This window comes from Rhinoraja longicauda, chromosome 14 (genome assembly GCF_053455715.1).
Source record: "Rhinoraja longicauda isolate Sanriku21f chromosome 14, sRhiLon1.1, whole genome shotgun sequence".
NCBI lineage: Eukaryota > Metazoa > Chordata > Chondrichthyes > Rajiformes > Arhynchobatidae > Rhinoraja > Rhinoraja longicauda.
The window spans coordinates 13,435,467-13,460,563 of NC_135966.1; the positions used below are offsets into that span (position 1 = coordinate 13,435,467).

At 40.7% G+C, this 25,097-nt stretch overlaps 1 protein-coding gene across 5 annotated transcripts in view; it reads right to left on the minus strand.

Moving 5' to 3' along the window:
* Positions 1–3,776: 3,776 nt before the first annotated feature.
* LOC144600067 (protein FAM13B-like) overlaps positions 3,777–25,097 on the minus strand; it is a 70,639-nt gene continuing 49,318 nt past the window's right edge. For 4 of the 5 annotated variants that reach the window (XM_078411438.1, XM_078411435.1, XM_078411436.1 and 1 more), the window contains 10 exons: positions 23,719–23,935; positions 22,837–22,975; positions 19,184–19,265; positions 17,132–17,361; positions 16,523–16,606; positions 15,860–15,949; positions 11,833–11,916; positions 10,234–10,421; positions 8,118–8,219; positions 3,777–5,803 (listed from right to left, as the gene is read on the minus strand). In XM_078411438.1, the coding sequence (XP_078267564.1) occupies positions 5,674–5,803; positions 8,118–8,219; positions 10,234–10,421; positions 11,833–11,916; positions 15,860–15,949; positions 16,523–16,606; positions 17,132–17,361; positions 19,184–19,265; positions 22,837–22,975; positions 23,719–23,935 (1,346 nt within the window). In that variant the 3' untranslated portion in view covers positions 3,777–5,673. The remainder of the gene's footprint in view (positions 5,804–8,117; positions 8,220–10,233; positions 10,422–11,832; positions 11,917–15,859; positions 15,950–16,522; positions 16,607–17,131; positions 17,362–19,183; positions 19,266–22,836; positions 22,976–23,718; positions 23,936–25,097) is intronic. The other variant, XM_078411439.1, reaches the window with a different exon arrangement.

The following is a 25,097-nucleotide window of genomic DNA, read 5'->3' on the forward strand; positions in this document are numbered from 1 at the left end:
TAAGGAAGAAAACCTCTGCTTTGGCCTACAATTGATGAATGACCCACCTTGTGATTCTTAAAAGCCCTCAGAAATTGCAGTGTACAGGTTACAAGTCAAATTACAAATTACAGTCACAAGTCACTCAGTTCAAGGGCAATTACAAATGGGCAGTAAGTGATGGCTTTACTAGCAATGCCCAGATCTAAAGGGTGAATTTAAAAATAATTACTTTGATTTGGCGAAGAAGGGGAGAGTTGGAAATCGGGTAAATATTCAGTCTGTATCAGGGTCCCAACCCAAAATGTCATATGTCCTTTTCCCTGCACAGATGACCCATTGAGTTGCTCCAACACTTTTGCTCAAGATTCCAGCATCTGCAGTCTTGATTCTACATGTTGACCTATGAAACAAGCTAAGTGACAGGGTTGATTGTGCAGGATTCAGAGGGGCTTCTAGGGAATATAGTCAGGTTAAATTAATGGGCAAAATGATCAATGTGATATAAATGTAATGTAGGAAAAATATGGTAGAAATACAAAGTATTTTTTTTAAATAGATGAAAGGTGTTGATATTCAGAGGGCATCAGGTATCCACATACATGTTTCACAAAAAGATTCTAGGAACTTTCTAGGCCTGACACAATGGGTATCTTGTTGATGCTGAAGTAATGGTAGTGCCGGCTTGAACTTTAAATAGCCTAATCCAGTTCACATTTGTGCTATGCATAATTATTGTTTATGTTCAAAGTTTTTGTTTGAAACGTTAAATCATTCTTCATATTTCAATTTCAAGTTAAGAAAGAGACATTTCAATGCTTGAAAATTGCCAACAAGGGCGAGAAATGAAAACCAGGAATAGCTTGCCGTTAAGGTGACATGTAAATCTGATGAATTTTGCTTTGTACTTTGGCTGAGTCCATTAAATAACTTATCTTTTGATAAAACATTCAAATTTTTGCACTCTGCATTAAAGTAACAAAAAATCTGACATTGAAAGTCACCAGGCACCAATACCCAATATAGTTTGAGCTGGATATAATGGTAATATAATAATATAATTCAACTGAAACTATTTAAATAAACCCATTCTGATAATTTATCATCAAAAAAAACTGCCAATAACTGAAGCAATCAACTATACAGGCATTATAGCTCACAGACTTGCTAAATTTACAAATATTAATTCATCTGGTCCTTGTCACACTATGTTTAGTGCTACAAGGACATTAGTACACATTTCACAAAAAATCATCTGTCACATACTATCTTCAGCCATTTCTGATAAGAACTTCTTGGTATAAAAAACAGGAATAGAAATAGGAGTTGGAGTAGGCTAAAAATCCACTCAAACCTGCTTTTAATCATCATTAACATAGAGGTTCAGCATTGAAAGCAAGTCCAGCTTCCTACCCCATTTCCATTTTCTTATATTTCCATACAGAACACACTGCGCCATGAGCAGACTAAAAATGTTATTTTACTCTAAAGGGTCCCGATCTGAAATGGCGGAAGTCCATTCTCACCATAGATGCTGCCTGACCCACTGAGTTCTTCTAGCACATTTTTTTCCTAAAAATTGTAATCTGTTTGATGAGTTGGGCAAACATGACTGAATGCTAAGGGAATATGCAGGCCTAAAGACTAGGGTTGCCAACTATCTCACTCCCAAATACGGGACAAGGTGACGTCACTGCCCCGTGCCCCACGTTACCTCACCCAGCCAGCGGCCACGTGCTCCCGCTCCACCAATGACGGCTACCCAGGCCGGGAAGCCGGTTGCCATGCAACCTCCGCTAGGGGCTCCCAGAAACCGCAACAAAATCTAGGGACTAGTGGAATCAAGGGATACGGGGAGAAGGCAGGCACAAGTTACTGATTGTAGATGATCAGCCATGATCACAATGAATGGCAGTGCTGACTCGAAGGGCCAAATGGCCTCCTCCTGCACCTATTTCCTATGTTTCTACATTTCTAAAATGTAGTAATAATCAGCGAGGTCTTAAAATCCCAGGTTTAAATGTACAGGTTTGGGCTAACTCGGTGTAAAATTTAACAGAAATGCCGCAGGGAAAATGTCAGCGGGTCAGAAAGAGAAACAGAGTTAATGTTTCAAGTTGGCGACCAGTCGTCATTCCCAAATCGCTTTAAGTCAGACGGTGGAGCATTGTGGCTCCTTGTGTAAAGGTCGGAAGGTGGTTTCTAAAGTACAAGTGGGGATCTCTGCAGAGTATGGGCAAGAAATACATCCTGCCCTTGCATTGGGTGGCGATTGCAGTGTGAGCCATTGTGGCCAGTGCCTGCTCTCTCTCTCTCTATATAAATATATATTATAAAATGGCACTGGAGACATCAAGGGCAGCTCTCTCAGTGTTAATAACGCCGGCTCCACACCATGTTTCCATTGGGGCAGCTTAGCCCCCTGTTCCTCCAGATGGCCAGCGCCTCTCTTTTGTGAACCGGGCTCGCCTGCTTCAACCACAAACTCCACCGGCATTGTGTGCAGGTTCACCAAGGACTCTGCCTTAGTCTGTAAGTTCTCGGGAGGGGAAAAGAATTTTAAAAACCTGGCAACTTCCCGCCCACCCAACCAAACATCTGGCTCGGTTTACCGGCTGCCGCAAGGAAATAAACCGGACTGTCAATGGGGAACCTGCGATTAGTGTCAAAGAATGGCTCAGTTTCGGACTGTTTTTTGTGGATTGGACGAATTCCCGCAGGTTTAAGCAATTTAAAGTGGATTGTAACCCGCTGCGTGACTTGGAAGCACTGATTTAATGTTTCTCCCTCAGACGGGCGGGAAGTCGCCGGGTTTTTGATTCCTTTCCCCTCCCCAGAACTTACAGACTAAGGCAGCGTCCTTGGTAAACCTGCACACAATGCCGGTGGAGTTTGTGGTTGAAGCAGGCGAGCCCGGCTCACAAGAGAGGGAGGCGCCGGCCATCAGGAGGAACAGGGGGCCGAGCTGCCCCAATAGAAACATGGTGTGCAGCCGGCGTTATTAACACTGAGGTTGCGTAGCAACCCGCCTCCAAGCCCGGGGCGGCCACCATTGGTGGAGCGGGAGCACGTGGCCGCTGGCTGTGTGAGGTCCCGTGGGGCGCTGGGCGTTGACATCACCCTTTGCCCCTTATTTGGGAGAGAGGAAGTTGGCAACCCTATTAATACGGGACAAGGGCAGTCCCGTACGGGACAAATTAATTTAGCCCAAAATACGGGATGTCCCGGCTAATATGGAACAGTTGGCAACCCTACTAAAGACTGATACCAGTTCTACCAAGAAATTCAGTCTGTCTGTTGATCAACAATCGAGTTTGATGATGTCAGTTCTGCAATCTCTGTTGGTGAGCCCAGTTATGGCTGGCAAGATCAGCACTGGAAGCACACACTTTGAAATAGAAATTTCAAAGAGAGATTAAAAGAAGAAAAAAAGCCCATTCTTAAATTTATGGTTAGTGATTATGTTTGCTCATAAACATTTCTCATTTACTACTGGGAAATTGACTGTAAAACTGCAGGGAACATTTCCATTTAAAATATAATTGTTCAATTACCGATGCATAGTAAAACTCCATTATCCACATGATTTGGGTCTTTGCTGGTGCTGTGCTGGCAGATTATTCCAATTAATATTCCAACATATTTTTTGATTACTTTTAAAACAATATTACAAAATGTGTAATAATTTCCAGGGGCACTTGTATAAGGTTCAAGGAAATGTAACTAGGACCACAGCGAGCCAGATGCCTTCCCAATGGAATTTCTGAATAATCAGGTAGTGGCAAATCAGAGATTTATTGTACAATGTAAACACTTGTGACAAATCACAAAACATCAGTCTTAATAAACTTATTTTAGCATTATATAATTAGGATACATTTGACGTAATATGGTTGAATGTTAGAAATTATCTGTTAACAAATAATTATCTGGACAGAGTCTTTATCTAATGAACTTATTTTATTCAAGTGCATGCCAAACTATGAGAAGCTTATTAATGAAGTAAATAACACTGTAAATTACAAAAATTATATAAATCTTCCAAGATAAATGACCTCTATGAAATGTGTATTATGGTAAATCTTACAGTCCAACATAAGATGAAACGCTGATGTTCCAAGCTAATAAAAATGATTACATTAAATTTTGCATTGCACATTCCAAAGAATGCAAGTATCTATTAGAATGTCATTTTATAATTGATATCTCATTCAATTTTATTGCTCATATTTTTCTACACATTCAATTTTCAAGCAACTTCAATATGGATGACAGAAGAGTGTATAAGACCAGTTTAAAATTTCAACAAATCAAAATATACAGATATAGCTTTTTATAAAAAGGAGTGTGGAAGTGATACATTACTGCAAAATGTACCACCTTAGTGACATAAGCACACACGAAAACATCTGAAAGTGCTGATGCCATGCATTTATTCAATTCTTCATATAGTAATGCAGTGTCATTTTCAACAATGAAGTGTCAACATATACAGTGCCCAAAATTTTTACTGCATGGTTTTACTACACCAAAGCAAACCAAATCATGTACAAAAATGTACACATTGTTGTCAATGCATTTAAGATGCACCATTATTCAATATCAGATCTCTGCTTTCAAGGGGAAGTTATGATGTTTACATTCATATGTTTTGCAAGTATTGATTAAAATCATGCAAAAAAGGTAGCTGCTTAAATGACATATACAGTAGGTGCCATGCAATGATCACTCCATTACAAATATTATTATAAAGAAACATCCATCTTATTCCTCAATTGACAAGGATATTCAAAAATATTTTTCATATTTCCCAATGTGTGTTTCTTTAAAAACAAAACTCAAGGTCACTACACAGTCAAACACCTTATTCTGCAATTGATCAATTTTCAGCAGTAAAAAGTGGCACAAGTTAACAAGTTATACTGAAAGCAGGTATTTTGCATTAAAACACATTCATAAATTGAACTGCCAAATATTTCATTTTGCAGAAGAGATCTCAAAATGTTAATACATTTAGTAAAGGTAACAGCAATTTAGTAAACACTTACTGTTTATTAGTGCTTTCTGTATCACTACAGACAACTACAGTTAACAAACAACTTCAAATATATACAGCAAGTGTACACCTCCACTTCCTGGCTCAGAATCTGTCCACTTCACAAAATAGTTTAATGGTCTAATGATTTCAGAAGAATTCTATGAAAATCACTGCTCCATCTTTCTGCTCTGAAACATTAAGTTAAAACTAAAAAAAAAGAAGATATTTAAGAGGAAACATAAATCATTGTGTATATTTACAGGTAGCAAGCACATTTGGAGATAAAATAAATATTTTGTACTCTGCCTTCAAACCTCGAGGATCTGGTTCTTTGAAATCCATCAAAATACCTCAAAAGTTATCTCCTTCCCTCCCCTCACCAGCAATGAATTCTAACGATTTATTTCAGAACAAGATGCATTAACCTAATAAAATATTAGTACTAATTTAGTCAGGTATTGTTATTCCACAGCCGTCTACCATTCATGACAATCTTGTGGTACAAACTTACCAATAGTTCAGTACTTTGTAAGAAGCACCAGATAAAGTGCACAAATTGGCATTAGGCAAGGCAATGTTACAAAAAGAGGTAAGCACCAGGTCCAGAAGATAAAATATTCAACACATTACTCATGAAGACGATAGTACTGGTAACATCAAACCAACTTAAATTTTGCAGAATCTTGCTTGCTAACAAGAACTTCCAAAAGCCTGCCTCTGGCTTTTATGCGCTTATATTCTCTGTATTCTTCAATCATTGGAGCACGATCTTCTTTCTGTACATTTCTAGAATAAACAAATATAAAAACCAAGAATAAGTACATATGGTAGTTTTAATTTTCAGGGCTAATCAATTAAGTTGATATGCAGTGTCCTCAAAATGAATTAAATCATATCATTATAGATGGGACATCTTGGTCAGCATGGATGAGTTGGGCTGAAGGTCCCATTTCCGTGCTATATGACTGCTATAATATCGTCAAAATAAACAAGTTTGTAATGTAAAAAGTATAAATTACATGATTAGATTAAATGCTTGCAACCTCGTAAACATATTGCAGAGTTAATATGAGACGGTATTTATTGATTTTATTCTTGAAACAGTTCATATTCCATCTTTCGTTCTTAAATCGTTTTAGTGCTTTAAATATATTTCATATGAAAATCATGGATGCAATAGGGAGAAGGGAATGGCGAATAGAAAGAGAAAGTAAAGCTCCATGATGAAGCAAATTCCAAGATCATTTGCTGCGGCCCATCGTCTACACTGGAATTGCCTGCATGACTGAGAAATGCCAGTGCTTCAAACTAGTGACATGGTTAAGAAATTCAGGATTCCTACAACAAATCCCACAGTGAGTTCTTTGCAATCAACAGTAGTCATGGGTCAAAATTAACATATTCAGCAGGATACCATTGGGCTAGGCAGGTGATTAAGTGAATGGAAGACTGAGGGGGCTGCACGGTGGCACAGTGGTAGAGTTGCTGACTTACAGGGCAAGAGACCCTGTTCAATCTTGACTATGGGTGCTGTCTGTAGGAAGTTTTTACGTTCTCCCTGTGACCGCACGGGTTTTCTCTGGGACTAGAGTCCTCCCACATTCCAAAGATGTGCAGGTTTGTAGGTTAATTGGCTTCTGTAAATTGTCCCTAGTGTGTTGGATAGAACAAGTGTACAGGTAATTACTGGTCGGCGCAAACTCGGTGGGCCAAAGCACCTTTTTTCATGCTCTCTCTAAACTAAACCTAAACTAAAAGATGGTCATAAAAATAACCCATATCTTATTGCTGCTATTAAAACTGAATTATTTTGATCTAACTACCAGATCACAGTCTTAAATTTACTGACCCCAAGTTATTATCTGCCAGGCAAATAGATAACCATTATTTAACAACTTATTTTAATACAGTAATCAAGTGAGCTGAGAGGCCTGTGTACAGTACAAGTTTGTTCGACTGAATAGTCTGTGCTGCAAAATTCTTCGCAAGGTATCCCATTCTAGAATAGAATGTGGTAATATACAGAACAAATGGGTCCACTTCAAAGGAAAAAAAAATATTAATACTTCAAAACCTTCAATTAAAAACAGGCATGAACAAAGCTAACCAATATTGCATGCCATGCCGAGGAAGCCTTCACTTAACTTTAAAAGCTCTCATCCACAATGGTTGCAAAGTAACAAAATGTTTGTTGAATTGTTTTTTTTTTTTAAATGGAGGATATTAGTCCAGGTTTTCACAATATGGAAAAGCATCGTATTTTAAGATTATTTGTTTTTGACAAAATTGAAAAGTAGAGAGTATGAAGAGTACTTTGTGGGCCCTCGGTGGGTGCGGACGTTGGAAGGGCTGCGTGAGTGCCGGAGGTCGGTCGAGAACGGGACCTGGCGTGGGAGGGCCACCGAGAGAACAAAGACCCTGCGAGGCGCCGAGAACAAAGAGGGATCATTAGGACTATGTAGAGCTCTTTATGACTTGTTGGCACTCTATACTTGCCAATTCTTTGCATACTTTGTGTAAGGTATGCAAACAAAGAATTTCACTAGAGTATCATTCATTCGCGTAGCTATTACTGGTTCAAAAGCAACTAAGCCAGAATGGAGCGATTACTTCACAATGCAAACCATTTTTATAAAAACAAATCCAAGGCTAGTATAGATATGGATACATAATGAAGGAACAAAATAATTTTGTGCTGACACAATAGACAATAGACAATAGGTGCAGGAGTAGGCCATTCAGCCCTTCGAGCCAGCACCGCCATTCAATGCGATCATGGCTGATCACTCAATCAGTACCCCGTTCCTGCCTTCTCCCCATACCCCCTCACTCCGCTATCCTCAAGAGCTCTATCCAGCTCTCTCTTGAAAGCATCCAACGAACTGGCCTCCACTGCCTTCTGAGGCAGAGAATTCCACACCTTCACCACCCTCTGGTTAATAAATGGATGGCCATGCTATCTGTGCAAGGCAGATGAGAAGTTAAATTTTGAAAAGTCAAATGAATATCATATATTTTAAAAACAGAGTTATTAAGAAAATAAAAATTACATCAATTTGTGGTCTTTTGGTTAAAGAATCAAAGACCATTGAGAACGAACCTTCCGTTTTTTTGATAGAACTCTTCCTCAAATTCCCGCAATGTCTTGCGCAAATTCTTCCTTTCATCTCTTGCTTTCCAGAGTTGTTCAAATAGTTCAGGCCTTAAAAATATTTATAATCTTACTGTGATTTAATTTAGGAGTCTAGCAGTAATGGTAATCTCAAATACAATTTTACCAACAAATCAATGTTACAGCTATCGTCATTAACAATTGATTTACCAGCACTTACCAATGTTTTCAATATACACTCAAACACAATCTATATACTAAAACTCTCGTTTGTTTGTTCCTGAACTACAGCCAAAATGGTACACAATAGCGTAACAATTTTAGGCCCACCTTACTCACCGTCGTCCCTTTGGTACTAATGGACGAAGTTTCATTTAAATCGGTTTTATATTTTAAAGGTTATTCACATTTTAAAGTTTAAATCTATCTCCTAGGGATGGAGGGGGGGAGGGAGGGAAGGGGGGGAGAGGGATGGAGGGAAGGAGGGAGGGAGGGATGATATGGGAGGCTGATTGGGGTGGAGTTGGGGGGAAGGGGAGGGGGAGGGGAGGAGGAGATGAAGGGAGGGAGGGGAAGGGAGGGAGGAAGGGAGGGAGGGGAAGGGAGGGAGGGAGGGGAAGGGAGGGAGGGGAAGGGAGCTAGTGAGCGAAAGGGAGGGAGGGGAAGGGAGGGAGGGGAAGGGAGGGAGGGGAAAGGGAGGGAGGGGAAAGGGAGGGAGGGGAAAGGGAGGGAGGGGAAAGGGAGGGAGGGGAAATGGAGGGAGGGGAAAGGGAGGGAGGGGAAAGGGAGGGTGGGGAAAGGGAGGGAGGGGAAAAGGAGGGCGGGAAAAGGGAGGGAGGGGAAAGGGAGGGAGGGGAAAGGGAGGGAGGGGAAAGGGAGGGAGGGGAAAGGGAGGGAGGGGAAAGGGAGGGAGGGGAAAGGGAGGGAGGGGAAGGGGAGGGAGGGGAAGGGGAGGGAGGGCTGCACCAATGCATGAGAGGTTTGGGCCCAACGGGTCCACTTGGTCTAGTTTGATAATAAAATTCACAAAAAAATTGTAATATATAGTATTTGCTATCAAAGTATAACCAAGATACATACGGTTTTAAAATATAGGTCTGGTACAGTGGCAGAGTTGCTGCCTTACAGCACCAAAGACCAGGATTCGATTCTGATCACAGGTGCTGTCTGTAGAGACATTGTACGTTCTCCCCGTGAACGCATGGGTTTTCTGCTCCAATTTCCTCCCACATTCCAAAGACGTGCATGTTTGTAGCTTAATTGGCTTCGGTAAATTGCCCCTGGTGTGTAGGTTGCGAAACTGGGATAACATAGAACTAGTGCAAAGGTGACCTTTGGTCGGCACGGACTCGGTGGTCCGAAGGGCTTGTTTCCATGCTGCATCTTTAAACTAAAACTAAACTATTCCTTGAATAATTCACAATTGGTAACCTAATGAAGCCTGATGAGGATAGCTGAAAATCTGAATACAAGGAAAATAATTTGTTAATAATTGAAGGTATCACAAAATGCTGGAGTAACTCAGCAGGTCAGGCTGCATCTAGGAGAGGGGGAATGGGTGACGTTTCGGGTCGAGACCCTTCTTCAGACTGAACCTGACCTACTGAGTTACTCCAGCATTTTGCGATACCTTGTGGGATTGGTAGAAAGCTGTACAAAGGATTAAGAAACAACCTTTATTCTTCCTGGAGACCAGCTCTCAAAGTTCCACTGTGATGAATATTCATTAGACGGTCAAAACCCTAGGGTAGAAATGTACCTCCTTCTTGAGAAGCACACTAGTGGCTGCACTCCACTTCCAAAATTCTTTTCTATTAGTTTCGGATTGCAGAAACACTCCTGAACTAAATTTGTACATTTAAAGCATTCCTTAATACATATTCTGTGCATTGAAAAAAGAGTATTTCTATCTGACGATTTGTACAGATAAAACACTTGATACATTAAGCATCAAAATTCTCCAGGTAATCACTGCAAAATTATACTCAAATTGAAGTAAGGAAAATATAATTCATGTAAGAATAATTCAATTTTCTGTTCTCCCTGTCAAAAATAAAACGACATACAGAAAATTGATACTTCAGTATTTTAATCACATACTCACAAGGATGCAGCATGTATACTTGAAACTCCTGGATCAAGGCTCAGTCTTACTGAACTCTCTTCTACAGGGGATGCAATTGTGTTATGGTCATTATCCAACTGATCCAAAAAGTTCCTAGCATGCAAGCCTGGCCTTAGGGTAACTGTGAAGTCTGCTGCCATATTACAATCCACTTCCTGCTCCTCTTCCTAGAAACAAAAAAATTACAAGCCTCCACTCAATCATTCTGCAAGGATAAACGCTGTAAATATTAAAATACTTGAAATAAAATTTTAAACCTTTAACTCACTTACCCAAGAATATTAACAAGTTTTATCATCAGAAATCATAAGCAATAAGCAACCATATCTATTAATTGGTTTAATGCATGCAATGACTGGACTTTAAAAAAAAATCAGCCACGATGTAGCTGCATGTATTCTTTAAATGTGGAAAGCAGTAGAAGAGACTTTTACTGATCTTTGCCTCAACGTGAACTGAAGATAACATAATCTCAACAAAACCTCTGCAAGACCAACTTTGGCAGAACAAAGGCATTCAACTAACAAACTAGCAGAGATACCTGGAAATAGGTCATTTCATTTACACTTTAACTACAATTCTATCCATACAAAAGAAAACCTAATTTCCCCCCAAACTATACAGCAGATAGAGAGTTGGATTTTTTTCCAGAAGATCTACAATATTACATGGCAGGTTTCAATTATCAGAATTTTACCATTACAACATATGTTCATAAAACGCAAGAGATTGTATGAATAGTGCATGTCTCACATGTTACATGCCGGCATTAATGTAACATTAGTTTTGCATGGCCATCAAGTTATAGTCTTCAGTACCCAAACAGTCTTTCCAGGTGAGACAGAGGTTCACCTGCACCTCCTCCAACCTCATCAATTGTATCCACTGCTCTAGATGTCAACTTCTTTACATCGGCAAAACCAAACGTAGGCTCGCTGATCGTTTCGCTCAACACCTTCTCTCAGTCCGCCTTAATCAACCTGATCCGGTGGCTGAGCACTTCAACTCCCCCTCCCATTCCCAGTCTGACCTTTCTGTCATGGACCTCCTCCAGTGCCATAGTGAGGCCCACCGGAAATTGGAGGAACAGCACCTCATATTTCACTTGGGCAGCTTGCAGCCCAGTGGTATGAACATTGACTTCTCCAACTTTAGATAGTTCCTCTGTCCCTCTCTTCCCCTCCCCCTTCCCAGTTCTCCCTCTATCTACCTGTCTCCACCTATATCCTTCCTTTGTCCCGCCCCCCTGACATCAGTCTGAAGAAGGGTCTCGACCCGAAAAGTCATCCATTCCTTCTCTCCTAAGGTGCTGCCTGACCTACTGAGTTACTCCAGCATTTTGTGAAATAAATACCTTTGATTTGTACCAGCATCTGCAGTTATTTTCTTACACTCAGTATTTATTTTAATCGCTTAAATAATTTTCTTCAAACAGTTTTAAACTGAACTTAAATAAGTACTGCTGCACTGTCCACAAAATGTTTAATTAAACTTAATAAACAGACAAGAAGCAAAAGCATTTGAAAGCAGTCGAACTAAAAAAGTGACAGATGATGATTTTATGTGATAAAACCTAACCTTTATTTCCTCAAAGAACTGAGTAGTTTCACCTTCAATGATTGGTTGCAATGTCTGCCCACGGCGTTTATTTGATGGAGAGCCCTGGAAGAAAATGAAAGATTTACCATTAAGCAACATTAATGTGTCTCTTTGAAATACAGATTAAAATGGGATCAGTTTTCACATTAGATTATTCAGTGGCATCTTGTATTAAATCAATTACATCAGAATGTAATATTCAAAATGCAGAAAGAAATCAAACAAATCTCAAATGCTCATGTGAGAATATTAGGCTAATTGCAGGGAAAACACATCCATAAAAGTAAAAAATTAACAAACTCATATTTGTGAGTGAACCTCTTTCAAATGGTTTAAAAGCAGGCTAATAAATTTAACCCAGAGGAACTGGCGAATCTCTGGAGAACATGGATAGGTAACATTTCGGATTGGGACCCTTCTTTAGTCTGAATCTAGCTGGCAATCAAATGGTTAACCAGCACTAGTATTTTGACAACAGATTTAATAGATTATTTGAATTTAAAATCTCCAAATGCCGTAGCAAAATTTGAATTCACATCAGTAACCGGAAACTCAGGCTGTCAGTCAAGGAATGAAATCAATTATGATATTGCTGTGTCTAAAGGGACCCGATCCAAAATGTTGCCTATCCATTCTCTCCACAGATGCTGCCTGTCCTGCTAACTCTAGCATTTTGTTTATGAAACCGTACCCTCCTGTACAAGTATGCTATATTTTGCTTAAAGATCTTGTTCAAAATTATAACTAGCCTACACCAGTGCTACTGAATATTTCTAATGGACAACACTGCATGTGCTCAGTTATTAGTGTGTGCATAGAGGTTCATATCCCTTACATTGGAAAAAAAAGTTTAATGTCTCCAAAAGATCTTGATGAGTAAAAAAGGAAAGAAAATTATGCAAATCTTTACCTAAACTTAATATTCAGGTTTTTCCCCCAAAAGCAATCCAATTACAGTAAAGCATGGTTTCAGTGGTACAATACATGGTACATTACAATAGTTAGCCTAATAATGTGCAAGAAAACAACTTGCTGTGAAATCCATGCAGTTTGGAAGAAGTAGGATATTTCACGATGATTGGCAGAATTCTGCATAGAAGCAGCCAAGGTATCTTTTCCACTCCCACATACCTATTCATTTACAAGAAGCTGCATAGAGTTGGCCTTTACCCTATTACATAATTTATTTCACAAAATGCTGGAGTAACTCAGCAGGTCAGCAGGTCAGGAGAGAAGGAATGGGTGACGTTTCGGGTCGAGACCTTTCTTCATACTGATGTCAGGGGGGGCGGGACAAAGGAAGGATATAGGTGGAGACAGGAAGATAGAGGGAGAACTGGGAAGGGGGAGGGGAAGAGAGGGACAGAGGAACTATCTAAAGTTGGAGAAGTTAATGTTCATACCGCTGGGCTGCAAGCTGCCCAAGCGAAATATGAGGTGCTGTTCCTCCAATTTCCGGTGGGCCTCACTATGGCACTGGAGGAGGCCCATGACAGAAAGGTCAAACTGGGAGTGGGAGGGGGAGTTGAAGTGCTCAGCCACCGGGAGATCAGGTTGGTTCAGGCGGACTGAGCGAAGGTGTTGAGCGAAACGATCGCCGAGCCTGCTTTTGGTTTCGCCGATGTAAAGAAGTTGACATCTAGAGCAGTGGATACAATAGATGAGGTTGGAGGAGGTGCAGGTGAACCTCTGTCTGACCTTTCTGTCATGGGCCTCCTCCAGTGCCATAGTGAGACCCACCGGAAATTGGAGGAGCAGCACCTCATATTTCGCTTGGGCAGCTTGCAGCCCAGCGGTATGAACATTGACTTCTCCAACTTTAGATACTTCCTCTGTCCCTCTCTTCCCCTCCCCCTTCCCAGTTCTCCTTCTATCTTCCTGTCTCCACCTATATCCTTCCTTTGTCCCGCCCCCCTGACATCAGTCTGAAGAAGTGTCTCGACCCGAAACGTCACCCATTCCTTCTCTCCTGAGATGCTGCCTGACCTGCTGAGTTACTCCAGCATTTTGTGAAATAAATACCTTCGATTTGTACCAGCATCTGCAGTTATTTTCTTACACTTCTTACTATTACATAATTTGTTACATTTACTTTCTAGCTGTGATGAACTGCCCCATTACAAAGGGTCCACACCAAACTTATAGGATGTGCAGTGCAGATTGCTACAAGAGTTTTGTTACATTCTTGTTACAGTCTGTGACCTGCTTAAAAGCCAAGTCTCATTTCCTTTATACAGTTTCAGACTCCTTAACAAGATGATCTTGTTGCTTCTTGTGAACCCAGACACAGGACTGAAATTGTTTCTTGCTTGCTAAATTGTTCATCAGGCTAGATCAGCATTTCTCAACCGGGGTTCCCAGGAACCCTAGGGTTCCACGAGAGGTCACTAGAGGTTCCGAGAGAAATAGTGATAAATAGGCTAATCATATGTAAATGCATTTTTCAGTCATTTTTGTGTTTTGCATTGTCAATAAACCTGAGAAAAACACGTTATGTTTTGCTTGAACCAGTTATCAGAAAAATATATTATGTTTGCCTTATGAACTTTAAGTTTATGAAAGAGAAAGAAAGAGATTAATAAAGATATGTAATAATTTTTATGTAGGGGTTCCCCGAGACATGGAAATTATTTCAAGATTTCCGCACGGGTAAAATGGTTGAGAAACGCTGGGCTAGATAGTTAACATAATAAGATGTTGCACCTTGGATAGGTCAGCACCATTTCAGGAAAGTGGTAGAGAAGGAATAAAAGAGATGCATTACATTAAACATGGAGTACACAAGATTCAATTGCTTACAGTGCTTACTTGATGACAGGCAATAAAGCAAAACAGACCAACTTTGGTCAAATTTTTACAACTGTCCTTATTAAATGGTTATTTAAATCACTTTTTTCTGTCTCTCTCGTTAGAGTGATGTTATCCTATTGCCTGAAACTGAATATAAATTATTTTTTTTAATAGAAAATTCTCTATTAACACAAATAACGGTGTGTTGGTAGCAACATTCACCCACCATCCTTACACAGACACTACAGGGAACACCAAAAGCATTCACTCAATACTCTTTCTGTAATCCTTCACTCAGAAATGTTCAGAAACACTACAGGTTTCACAAATACAATTCTAAATCCCAAATGCCACATTCCTGAACCCTTCTGTGAAATATGGTAAACTATCCAAGATCTTAAACAAGCTAAAATATCCCCTTAACCAGGATGACGAAAGGCATAGTCTGCAGATTCCAGCCCAATCTCTGCCTTCTCATCAGTTTCAATCCATCTTTCAGGCATTGTCTCAGGGAAACAACAATTCAGTAGAAGAGTTAATGCCCAATTTGACAATTAACTTGACTTCACATACCTTCAATTCTCCATCTCCACGATTGCCCATTTCTGCCACCAAAATTCCTTCTCTGTTAGATACTCTAGGGGCTAGCGGAATCAAGGGATATGGGAAGAAGGCAGGCACAGGTTACTGATTGTGGATGATCGGCCATGGTCACAATGAATGGTGGTGCTGGCTCGAAGGGCCAAATGGCCTCCTCCTAAACCTATTTTCTATGTTTCTAAAACATCAACTGCTTCTGAAACCCTTATTTAATGCTTTTGTTAAAGCATTATTATTATTATGGACTCAATTATTCCAATCTCTTCTTAGTTTGTCTCACATCTTGCAATGTTCAAATGGCTTCATCCAAACCTCCACAGACTAAATCCTGTGCTTACCATTCTTAGTCCACTTTTTTAACAATTCCTTCCTACAACTAATCCAGCTTTCATCTGTTCTTGTCTCCTACTTTCTTCACTTCAAGCCTTCGATTTTCTCGCTCCCAAAACCTAGAAATTTCTCCTTTGAAGCGATTTTTTTAACCAAACTCTGCTTACCTGCCCTCTTCAGGCTTGTTTTCATATTTTGTTTGATCATACTTTAAGCCTTGGCACATTTTATTATGAATACCAAGATTATTGTTAATCTGAATATTTAAGGAAAGCGTTTTACTTACAACAACTGGTGTTGCTTTGGCTAACATCTGCTTCACAAGTCGATATCTATCGTATAAAGGCTTTACCAGCTGTCTTTCTTCCCTGGTGACCTAAAAAATTAAATAAGCATCATTAAAAATAGAACGTAAAGTACAGGTACAAATCACTCAGATTATTAAGATATACTTTTGCAGGATAATTCAAGGCAAGACTATTTTCGTATTTAGTCTTTTTGATTCATCCATGTTAAACAGTTAATGCACCTAACATTCAAACATTATACTTTAAAATAAATAAATGTTGTATTTCATATAATTTAATTGTTCCAAGGGAATAGAATAAAGACTACAGTGTAATCCAGGTTTCAGTTTCAGATACAATCACCAACCATTTTTATCTTCACTCTGGCAATTTCTGATGCTATCCAAATCCTTGGCTTTCATGAAAATTTAATGCTTGAAAGTCTGTTCTTTTGTCATTTACGTTGCTTTCAGCCCTAAGATGCTAACGCCACATGAATAGAGTTCTCCAAGGTTCCAATGTTCATTAACACTCATTCCCTCCAGATTTGTACTCCATTTTGTGCATTTCTCCAGTCAATTTACAAATATTTAAACAATATTTGTTTAGAGATTTATTTTTTGAAAATTGTCCTGAATAAAAATAGACAGGTGTGTATATACCGGACATCCGTGAATGCTCTCAAAATGCAAGAGACTCTTCTGAAGAGCTATTTTCTCTGCTGTTAAGTGATTCTGTCTCATTTCCTGTAAAAAAAAAAAGTTCAATTAAAAGATTCTCAAAGCAAATGTTGTAAACTAAATTTTTATTTGGCACTCATAAGTAATTAATTCAGACTTTACTTATTGACACATTAAAGAACATTCTTCAAATTATATCTACAATACTGCTTTATGGCAAATCTTCTGCACCAGGATGAATTTGCAGAGGGAAAAATACAACGCATTCAAACCATTCGACTTAAATAAGATTTTAATCTCAAAAAGGAGCTCCATTGTTCCAAGAGCATCTGTCCATAGTGCTGATCAACAAATGTGCGATTTATACCCACTGAATGTATGGAAGCCATCTAAATATCACATTAATTAAAGACCGTTAATATGTTTGTAGTCAAAAGGAGAACAAGCGGCGTTGAAATGTATTTTATTTAATATATTAATAGACAAAAGGTTGCTAACCAATACTGTAAGAACCATACGGTAATAACTATAAGCTATAATGGCTATCGAAGTGGGATTTCGAGATGGTATAGAAACTGCCATTACAAATACCTTAATATCCTCTGGCCAGTCTTCTTCAGCTCGTTTCTCTTTAAGTCTTTTTAAGATTGTTTCTACTGTTGCTTCCATAGATGGCTTTTTCTCCTTCTCAGATGTTTCTCTATAAACATCTCTTTGCTCATGTTCCAGACAAGAACCAAAGCTCTTTGGAAGAGTATTGCTTCTTGGACGTGTTATAGGCAAAGTTTCTAAATCGTTGTCAGAAGTTTTATATTTCATCCCTATTATGAAAATACGGAAACAATGCTCATAAGTTCATTTGTTTACAATTCATAAATAGATCTGCCAATTAAATCATATTATTTGGCTTTGTTGACCTCTACATCTGGAACACTATACATTAAGAAAATTGCACATTGAATATTGATCTTTATCACAATGAGAAATTTAGATTTTTTCTGGATTCAGTCATGTTGCTGAAGCAATGGACGAGACAGCTCAGCAAGCAGCTGCTTGTAGCAAACCTGGCTGAACATGTATTCAGCTCCAAGCTTATTAACTACAGAGGAGATGCAGCTATGTGATCTTTTAAAATGAACCACTGATCAATAAATATAACTTGGTCAAATGCAGTTGCCACCTGAAAAGCAGAATCATGAAATAGATGAATGAAACATTTATCAATAACTATAAAACAAAATTCTATTGGAAAGGGGAAAGCAGGGAGAATAATGCTTCCATTTCCACGGAAAACCCCACCTCAAATATACAAGTTCTAGAGCTTTGCAGTAAAGATAAGGATGGTGGAAATTACAAAGCATTGCAGGAAAAATATCTGGTGACATAGTACAAGAGAATATAGGGAAGCTATAGATGATTAATGCAAGAGGGAAAATACAGAAGCAGAGAAAGCCAAGGACTAAGAGGTAAAAGGAGAATGAACTGTTATATCACATTATCATTTTGTACCTTCTTCATTTAACTGTCGAAATTCTTCCAAGAATCCTTACTTCAAAAGTTTGCTTTAGGTTTAGCAAGCATTGCAATGTTACAAGGATTCATTTTTCTTTCCACAGGAGAGATAAGGAGCTCAATTTCTCTCAACCATAAGGCACTGTAGCATCAATGTCTTATGAGAGAGTCAGAGGCTTTTCCCCAGGGTGGAAATATCAAATATTAGAAAACATAGCTTTAAGGTGAGAGGGGAAATATTTAAAGTAGATTTACGAGGCAAATTCTCCAATCCCCCTCCTTCCCAAAACACATGCATGTATACACACACACACGCAGAATGACAGTTGCCTGGAACAAACTGTTAGGGGAAGTGATGGAAGCAAATATGATAGCAACATTTAAGAGGCCTCTAGACAGATTCATGAACTGGCAGGAAATTGAGGGATACAGATCGCATGTAGTTAGATGTGCTGTTTAATTTGGCATTGTGTTTGGCACAGACATCATGGGCTGAAGGGCCTGTACCTGTCAGCATTCTATGCTTTCATTATGATGTAGCTCCATTCAGCTACAAAAGGTCAGTTGATATGGCCATCCCAACTGTGGCTACCACATGCACAGGTACTGCAATTTCTCCACTGCTTTGTGCTTACTACTGCAAGCTCCAAGTTTCTTTTGGAGTTTTTAACATCTGCATTCTACCCCCCACCCCACCCCCACCACCACTAATGCACACATCAGATTACTTATTTCCCACATCAGATTACTTCTTTCCCATCATCATCTCTGGGTTGGAGGAAATGACTCTTCTCAATCCATCTATATCTTTAAAAAAATTGGCTGTGATTTGGAATCATTTCACCAAATAGCTTCTTACAAATGCATTTTCAAATCACCAACCACTCAGTTTTAAGAATTCCATCCCAGCAGATAGCTGCTGTATAACAACATTCCTCAGATTTCCAGTAGGGGCTAAATGTGCAGGGAATAGAGCGATATGGATCATGTACAGGTAGATGAGATCAGTTTAACTTGGCATCATGTTCAGCACATAGAGGTCCAAAGGGCCTATCCCTGTGCTGTATTGTTCTACGTGATAACAACTGTCAAATTGACCTGTGTATACAAGTCACATCATGAAGTCTTTACCTTTAAATTGCTTGCGTAACTTGACTAATTCATTCATCCATTTCAAAACCTTTGGATTTGCTATTTTGTCACTGTGGGACGGCTGGAAGAAAACACCATATTTTGCCATTAAGTAGAGCATTAGCACGCAAAAATATAATTTCAGAAATTTTGCCTGCTAAAGTTTATACAATTAATTGATTATTTTTACCTAATATTAATCCTACAGCAATAGGTGCTGCTTTTCTAAGAAAAGAATAGCAAAATAACATATTGCAAAAATGTGATAGCTCCCACCTTGTGGTGACACACACACGTCTTAATTTTTCATTGTATCTATTTATGTTTTTGCTCTATTTCCTTTCAATTCTGAGACAGAAGTGCAGTCCCATGCAAGAGATTTGATCATGAATTAACCAAACAGTGCAACAAAAATGATGAGGGAATGTTCAAGTTCCCATTAGTTAAAGGACAATATTTGCCCCTTAATTAATGGTCCCGAGAAAATTATCTGGTCAATTTATGTCAATGTTGTTTATAGGACCTTTCATTTGCCACCTATCTATAAAATGTAACAGCGACTATATTTCAGAGACTTCCAATTGTCTACAAAACACTCAGATGCTTTCATATTGCTAATTTGGTGCATTTGTAATCTTGTGATTTGTAATTTTGCATTCATTTTCATGACTATTTCAAATTGAATCATTGATGATAGTTATAAAAACAATGTCTCTAGTCATAATATCGATTATCCCAGATCAGAGAAGCAGATCTTTAAAGACAGAGGGTGAAACACCAGCCCGTCTCGTCTTTTCTTCTTTTGCTGTTTTGGTCTGTGTTTACTTGTATGTTTTTAGTGTACTTTTAGATTTTGTATTATGTGGGGGTGGGGGAAACCTTTTTTATCTCTTTCCTCGACGGAGATGTGACTTTTTCATCGTATCTCCATCTACACTGTGGTTTTAACATCGTGGAGCTGGCGGTCCCTTTGTTAGGGATCGACTGCGGCTCCAACCGCAGGAGCTACGACCGCCCTGATCGCGGCAGCTTCGATAGCCACAATGCGGGAACTTCGATTGCCGACTGCGGGAGCTTCGATCGCCCCGGCCGCAGAAGTTTCGATTGCCCCGACCGCGGGAGAAGAGGAGAAAAGCCATCACAGTTGGAAATGTGAGGTCACCGAAAAAACAAGATTGACGTGCTGCCTGCACTGGCGAGGACTCAGAGGGAGTGCCGTGAGTGCAGTGATCTCGGTGTTTTGCAGGGACATGGCTCCATGAGGACATCCCTCCATGAGGACATCCCGGAGTCTAGTGCGAGTGTGGATGACTTTCTGACCGTTGAGGCGGACAGGGAGAGTGACAGCGGTCGGTATAACTCTGGTCACATCATGGTGAAGGAGCTTGTGTGTGGCCCGGACATTGAACTGATGGCTGTGGGTCTCCACTTATGCTGCGTGCCCTGGGGATTCTCACATGCTGTTGTGGTGGCTGTTTAAGTGAAAGTTTACTTTTTATGTGGTGATGTATCTGTTGCTTTTTTGTCTGACTGTTGGCAAATCAAATTCCTTGTATGTTTACACATTTGGCTAATAAATTAATTACAATTATCAAAGTTCAGACAGATGCAAGAAATTCTGGGAGTGAATTTCAGGCATACACATCAATGATTGAAAGTACATTTGCCGAAAATGAAAGGGTTCGGCAGAAAAGTCTGCCATCAGAGAGGATAAAAAGTCAGATGTTGTAGAGTTCTAAATCAGGTGTAATAATTACAAAGGTGAGTGCGTATTTAAGGATGTCATTAGGAGAATTCCACACAATGTCCAAGGAAAGGCGAGTCAACGTTACTGGAATGTAATATCTTGAAGTGACAAAGGGTTAGATCAGATGTTTAATGGCAAATAGACTTGAACGGCTTGGTGGTTGTAGTGCAGAGACAGGGTTAGAAAATCGGAATCCAAAGGGATTGTTACAAAATCTGATTAAGCCCAAGGTTGTCCCCTCATTTTAGATGAGTTGGGACATGAGATAGGGTGGTAAAAGTTCTAAATCAGCAACAAGAATAAGAAATTGGCGCAATATTAATCAAGGCTGCAAATGATTTTGCCCAATTCTTTCTGCAAAAAGCAGAGCACTCGAGATTTAAAAAGCATAAGGTAAGAGGGTCGGAAGGAAAGAGCAAAAGAGGTCTGCAAGAAGATAGAAGTCAGATAAGATTCTGCAAGGCAAACTTCAGTTTATATAAATAACTAGGCCGTGGACCTGTTGGGCCCATTCCTCGTAGAGGGGGGCAGGGAAGGGGAGAGGGGGGCAGGAAAGGGGAGAGGGGGGCAGGAAAGGGGAGCAGGGAAGGGGAGAGGAGGGCAGGGAAGGGGAGAGGGGGACAGGGAAGGGGAGAGGGGGACAGGGAAGGGGAGAGGGGGACAGGGAAGGGGAGAGGGGGACAGGGAAGGGGAGAGGGGGACAGGGAAGGGGAGAGGGGGACAGGGAAGGGGAGAGGGGGACAGGGAAGGGGAGAGGGGGACAGGGAAGGGGAGAGGGGGACAGGGAAGGGGAGAGGGGGACGGGGAAGGGGAGAGGGGGACAGGGAAGGGGAGAGGGGGACAGGGAAGGGGAGAGGGGGACAGGGGAGGGGAGCAGGGAAGGGGAGAGGGGACAGGGAAGGGGAGAGGGGGACAGGGAAGGGGAGAGGGGGACAGGGAAGGGGAGAGGGGGACAGGGAAGGGGAGAGGGGGACAGGGAAGGGGAGAGGGAAGGGGAGAGGGGGACAGGGAAGGGGAGGGGGACAGGGAAGGGGAGAGGGGGACAGGGAAGGGGAGAGGGGGACAGGGAAGGGGAGAGGGGGACAGGGAAGGGGAGAGGGGGACAGGGAAGGGGAGAGGGGGACAGGGAAGGGGAGAGGGGACAGGGAAGGGGAGAGGGTGACAGGGAAGGGGAGAGGGGGACAGGGAAGGGGAGAGGGGGACAGGGAAGGGGAGAGGGGGACAGGGAAGGGGAGAGGGGGACAGGGAAGGGGAGAGGGGGACAAGGAAGGGGAGAGGGGGACAGGGAAGGGGAGGGGACAAGGAAGGGGAGAGGGGGACAGGGAAGGGGAGAGGGTGCCACTCACCTCGGCCCCATGGCGCCAGCGTTGCAGCCAGAGCGAGCCGTGGACCCAAAGCCTCTCCTGTATTGGTCTAGCACCTTCACCACCCCCACTCAATCCCCCTTAACCCCCCCTCCTCTCCCCACTCACCCACTCCATCCCCCCCATCCTCCCCCCACCCCTTCCCTCCCCTCCCCCACCCCTCCCCCACCCTTCCCTCCCCTCCCCCACCCTTCCCTCCCCTCCCCCACCCTTCCCTCCCCCACCCCACCCCTTCCCTCCCCTCCCCCACCCCCTCCCCCCACCCCCCCTCCCCCCCTCCCCCTCCCCACCCCTCCCTCCCCCCCCCACCCCACCCCTCCCCTCAAATCCCGCTAAATAAAAAACACATAGCTCTAATCATGTGTGAAATTGGAGTATACACCAATATATTGACTGAATATATTTTTGCTTTGTAATATCTCCAATAAAGATCAAATATTCAGGAAATGAATGTCAGGGAATATGACAAAAATATTTCTGTGTTTACCTTCAACGGCAATCCATTTGGCCAGTCACCATTCATAACACTTTCAAAAGCTCACCTTGTACTTTTGATCATTCTCAAATTGTTCTTCAAATAACTTAATTTTCTTTTTAATATTCTGAATCTTTTTTGTCAGCTGCAACTGAGTCTGCTCTTCCTTTTCATCATCTTTGGAATCAAGCGATGATCTTCGAGGCCTTAAAATATAATTACAATAGTTAAGAGGGAAATTTAAAGCTTCCACAAAAATAGAAATACAAAATCTCTTGGTACATCTCTCACTGGTGAGGCATAAGAAGTTTGACATCAAATAATAATGATGTTTATTGTGGAAAGAATTATCCAAACAATGTCATCTATCAAAAGCAATTAACAATAAACACGAAAGTATAAAGTAAGATTGTGATGGTGAGTTTATACAATCAACAGTTGGCCCAATCAGACATGGTTATTTCAAATAATCCAATTTTGCAAAAGATGACAATAGGTTCATTACAATCAGCCTCAGAGCACCTGGGTTTAAGAAATGCAAGTGGATAATCATCACAATTTTTTTATTCAGTCAAAGTGCACCCTTAGGCACATACGTGCAAAGCAGAATGACATGATTAAACAAACCATCATAAATTATTTATATCGTCGCTTGAAAATTGCACGATCGATTGCCATAAATGAAACTGTTGTGCACTGCAAAATTATTGTTAATTGGCAAGAGGACCATTCCCTGATCTGGAATTCAAATGGGGAGTAGGAGAAGTCAAATGTTTAATTCCGATGGCAAATAGTACTGTACAGAAAAATATGCAATTCAAGAACCAAAATCAATCCGTTGCGTTTACGACATCGGAAAATACAAGGCACTGAAGAACTGCAACCAAACAGTAGAAATGACATTATGGAGCAATGGGAATAATAAATGAAAGAGCAGTACAAATCATACCTAAAGGTGGAAAGTCCTTTCAGCGAGGCAGTTATTGAATCAGACTCATCTAGAAAACGCTGCCTATGACCAAAATGAAGGTAACGGCGGCATAACATAGGCTGTGGGTCTTCTTCAAGTGGGTGGTTAGTCAGTCTCCCAGCCTGCGGTGAGAGTTGTGCCTCTCCCAATTCATGCTCGTATTCATCCTGCCATGATTTAAATGCAGGAACCGGATCTACACAAGGAACAAAAGAAAAATTGGCAATGACATAAATTCAACACTACTGCAACAGTTTAGTAACAACCAAATCAAGAGCTTCCTAACACAAGGATTGTAAGTTCCAAAAATATCACCACTGTATTTCATGAAATGACTAAACTATCATTGCACAATTTGATGTTCCCAAAATATGACCACAAAAATAATCATGTTTGTTATACCTTATCTGTATGGCCGAATGCACAACAAGGAGCCAGTGAGCCAAATCCAGGCAATGGAGCAGTTCTATCCAGCCTGCATCAGTAAGTAAAAGGACGACAACGCTCACCATTCCTCAACCCATACTTACCTACAGCAGGAGCTGGATTCTTCATACTATGTTACGCATCATGGTTCAAGATAGACTATGCAGATTTTATTTTGTCTACTAGTACACAAGATGCTAAAATTATAATCTCAAATCAGAATGAAACATTATAATGTTGGGTGACATTGCACAAGGAAAGATTTGAATCCTGGGAAGCTGAAAGGTCCAAGTCTTCTTTGAAACAAAGAAGTTAAATCATTTTAAACTGACAGGTATCAAAGCTGTATCATTTTCCATGGAAATTAATAAAGCGACTAAATTTATGCTACTACTAACCTAGTGTAGTTTCAGAGCTCAGATTTCCCAGAGTAACTGCAGAGAAACTGCAGGTAAGCTAAAGCACAGGCCCAGGAGCACAAATAGAATTACTGCAACCAGGACTTTTGAAGTAATACAGGATTTGCATTTTTAAAATGGCTCTCAGATTATTAATCTGACTGTACTCACAATTAAAAAAATGCATCACTGGTCTATAAGCAGGGGTGAGAGGAGTTTGAGGAATTAATCATACAAAAAAAATTAGACAATAGACAATAGGTGGAGTAGGCCATTCAGCCCTTCGAGCCAGCACCGCCATTCACTGTGATCATGGCTGATCATCCATACTCAGTACCCCGTTCCTGCCTTCTCCCCATATCCCTTGACTCCGCTATCTTTAAGAGCTCTATCTAACTCTCTCTTGAAAGCATCCAGGGAATTGGCCTCCACTGCCTTCTGTGGCAGAGAATTCCATAGCTTCACAACTCTCTGAGTGAAAACGTTTTTCCTCATCTGCGTTCTAAATGGCCTACCCCTTATTCTTAAACTGTG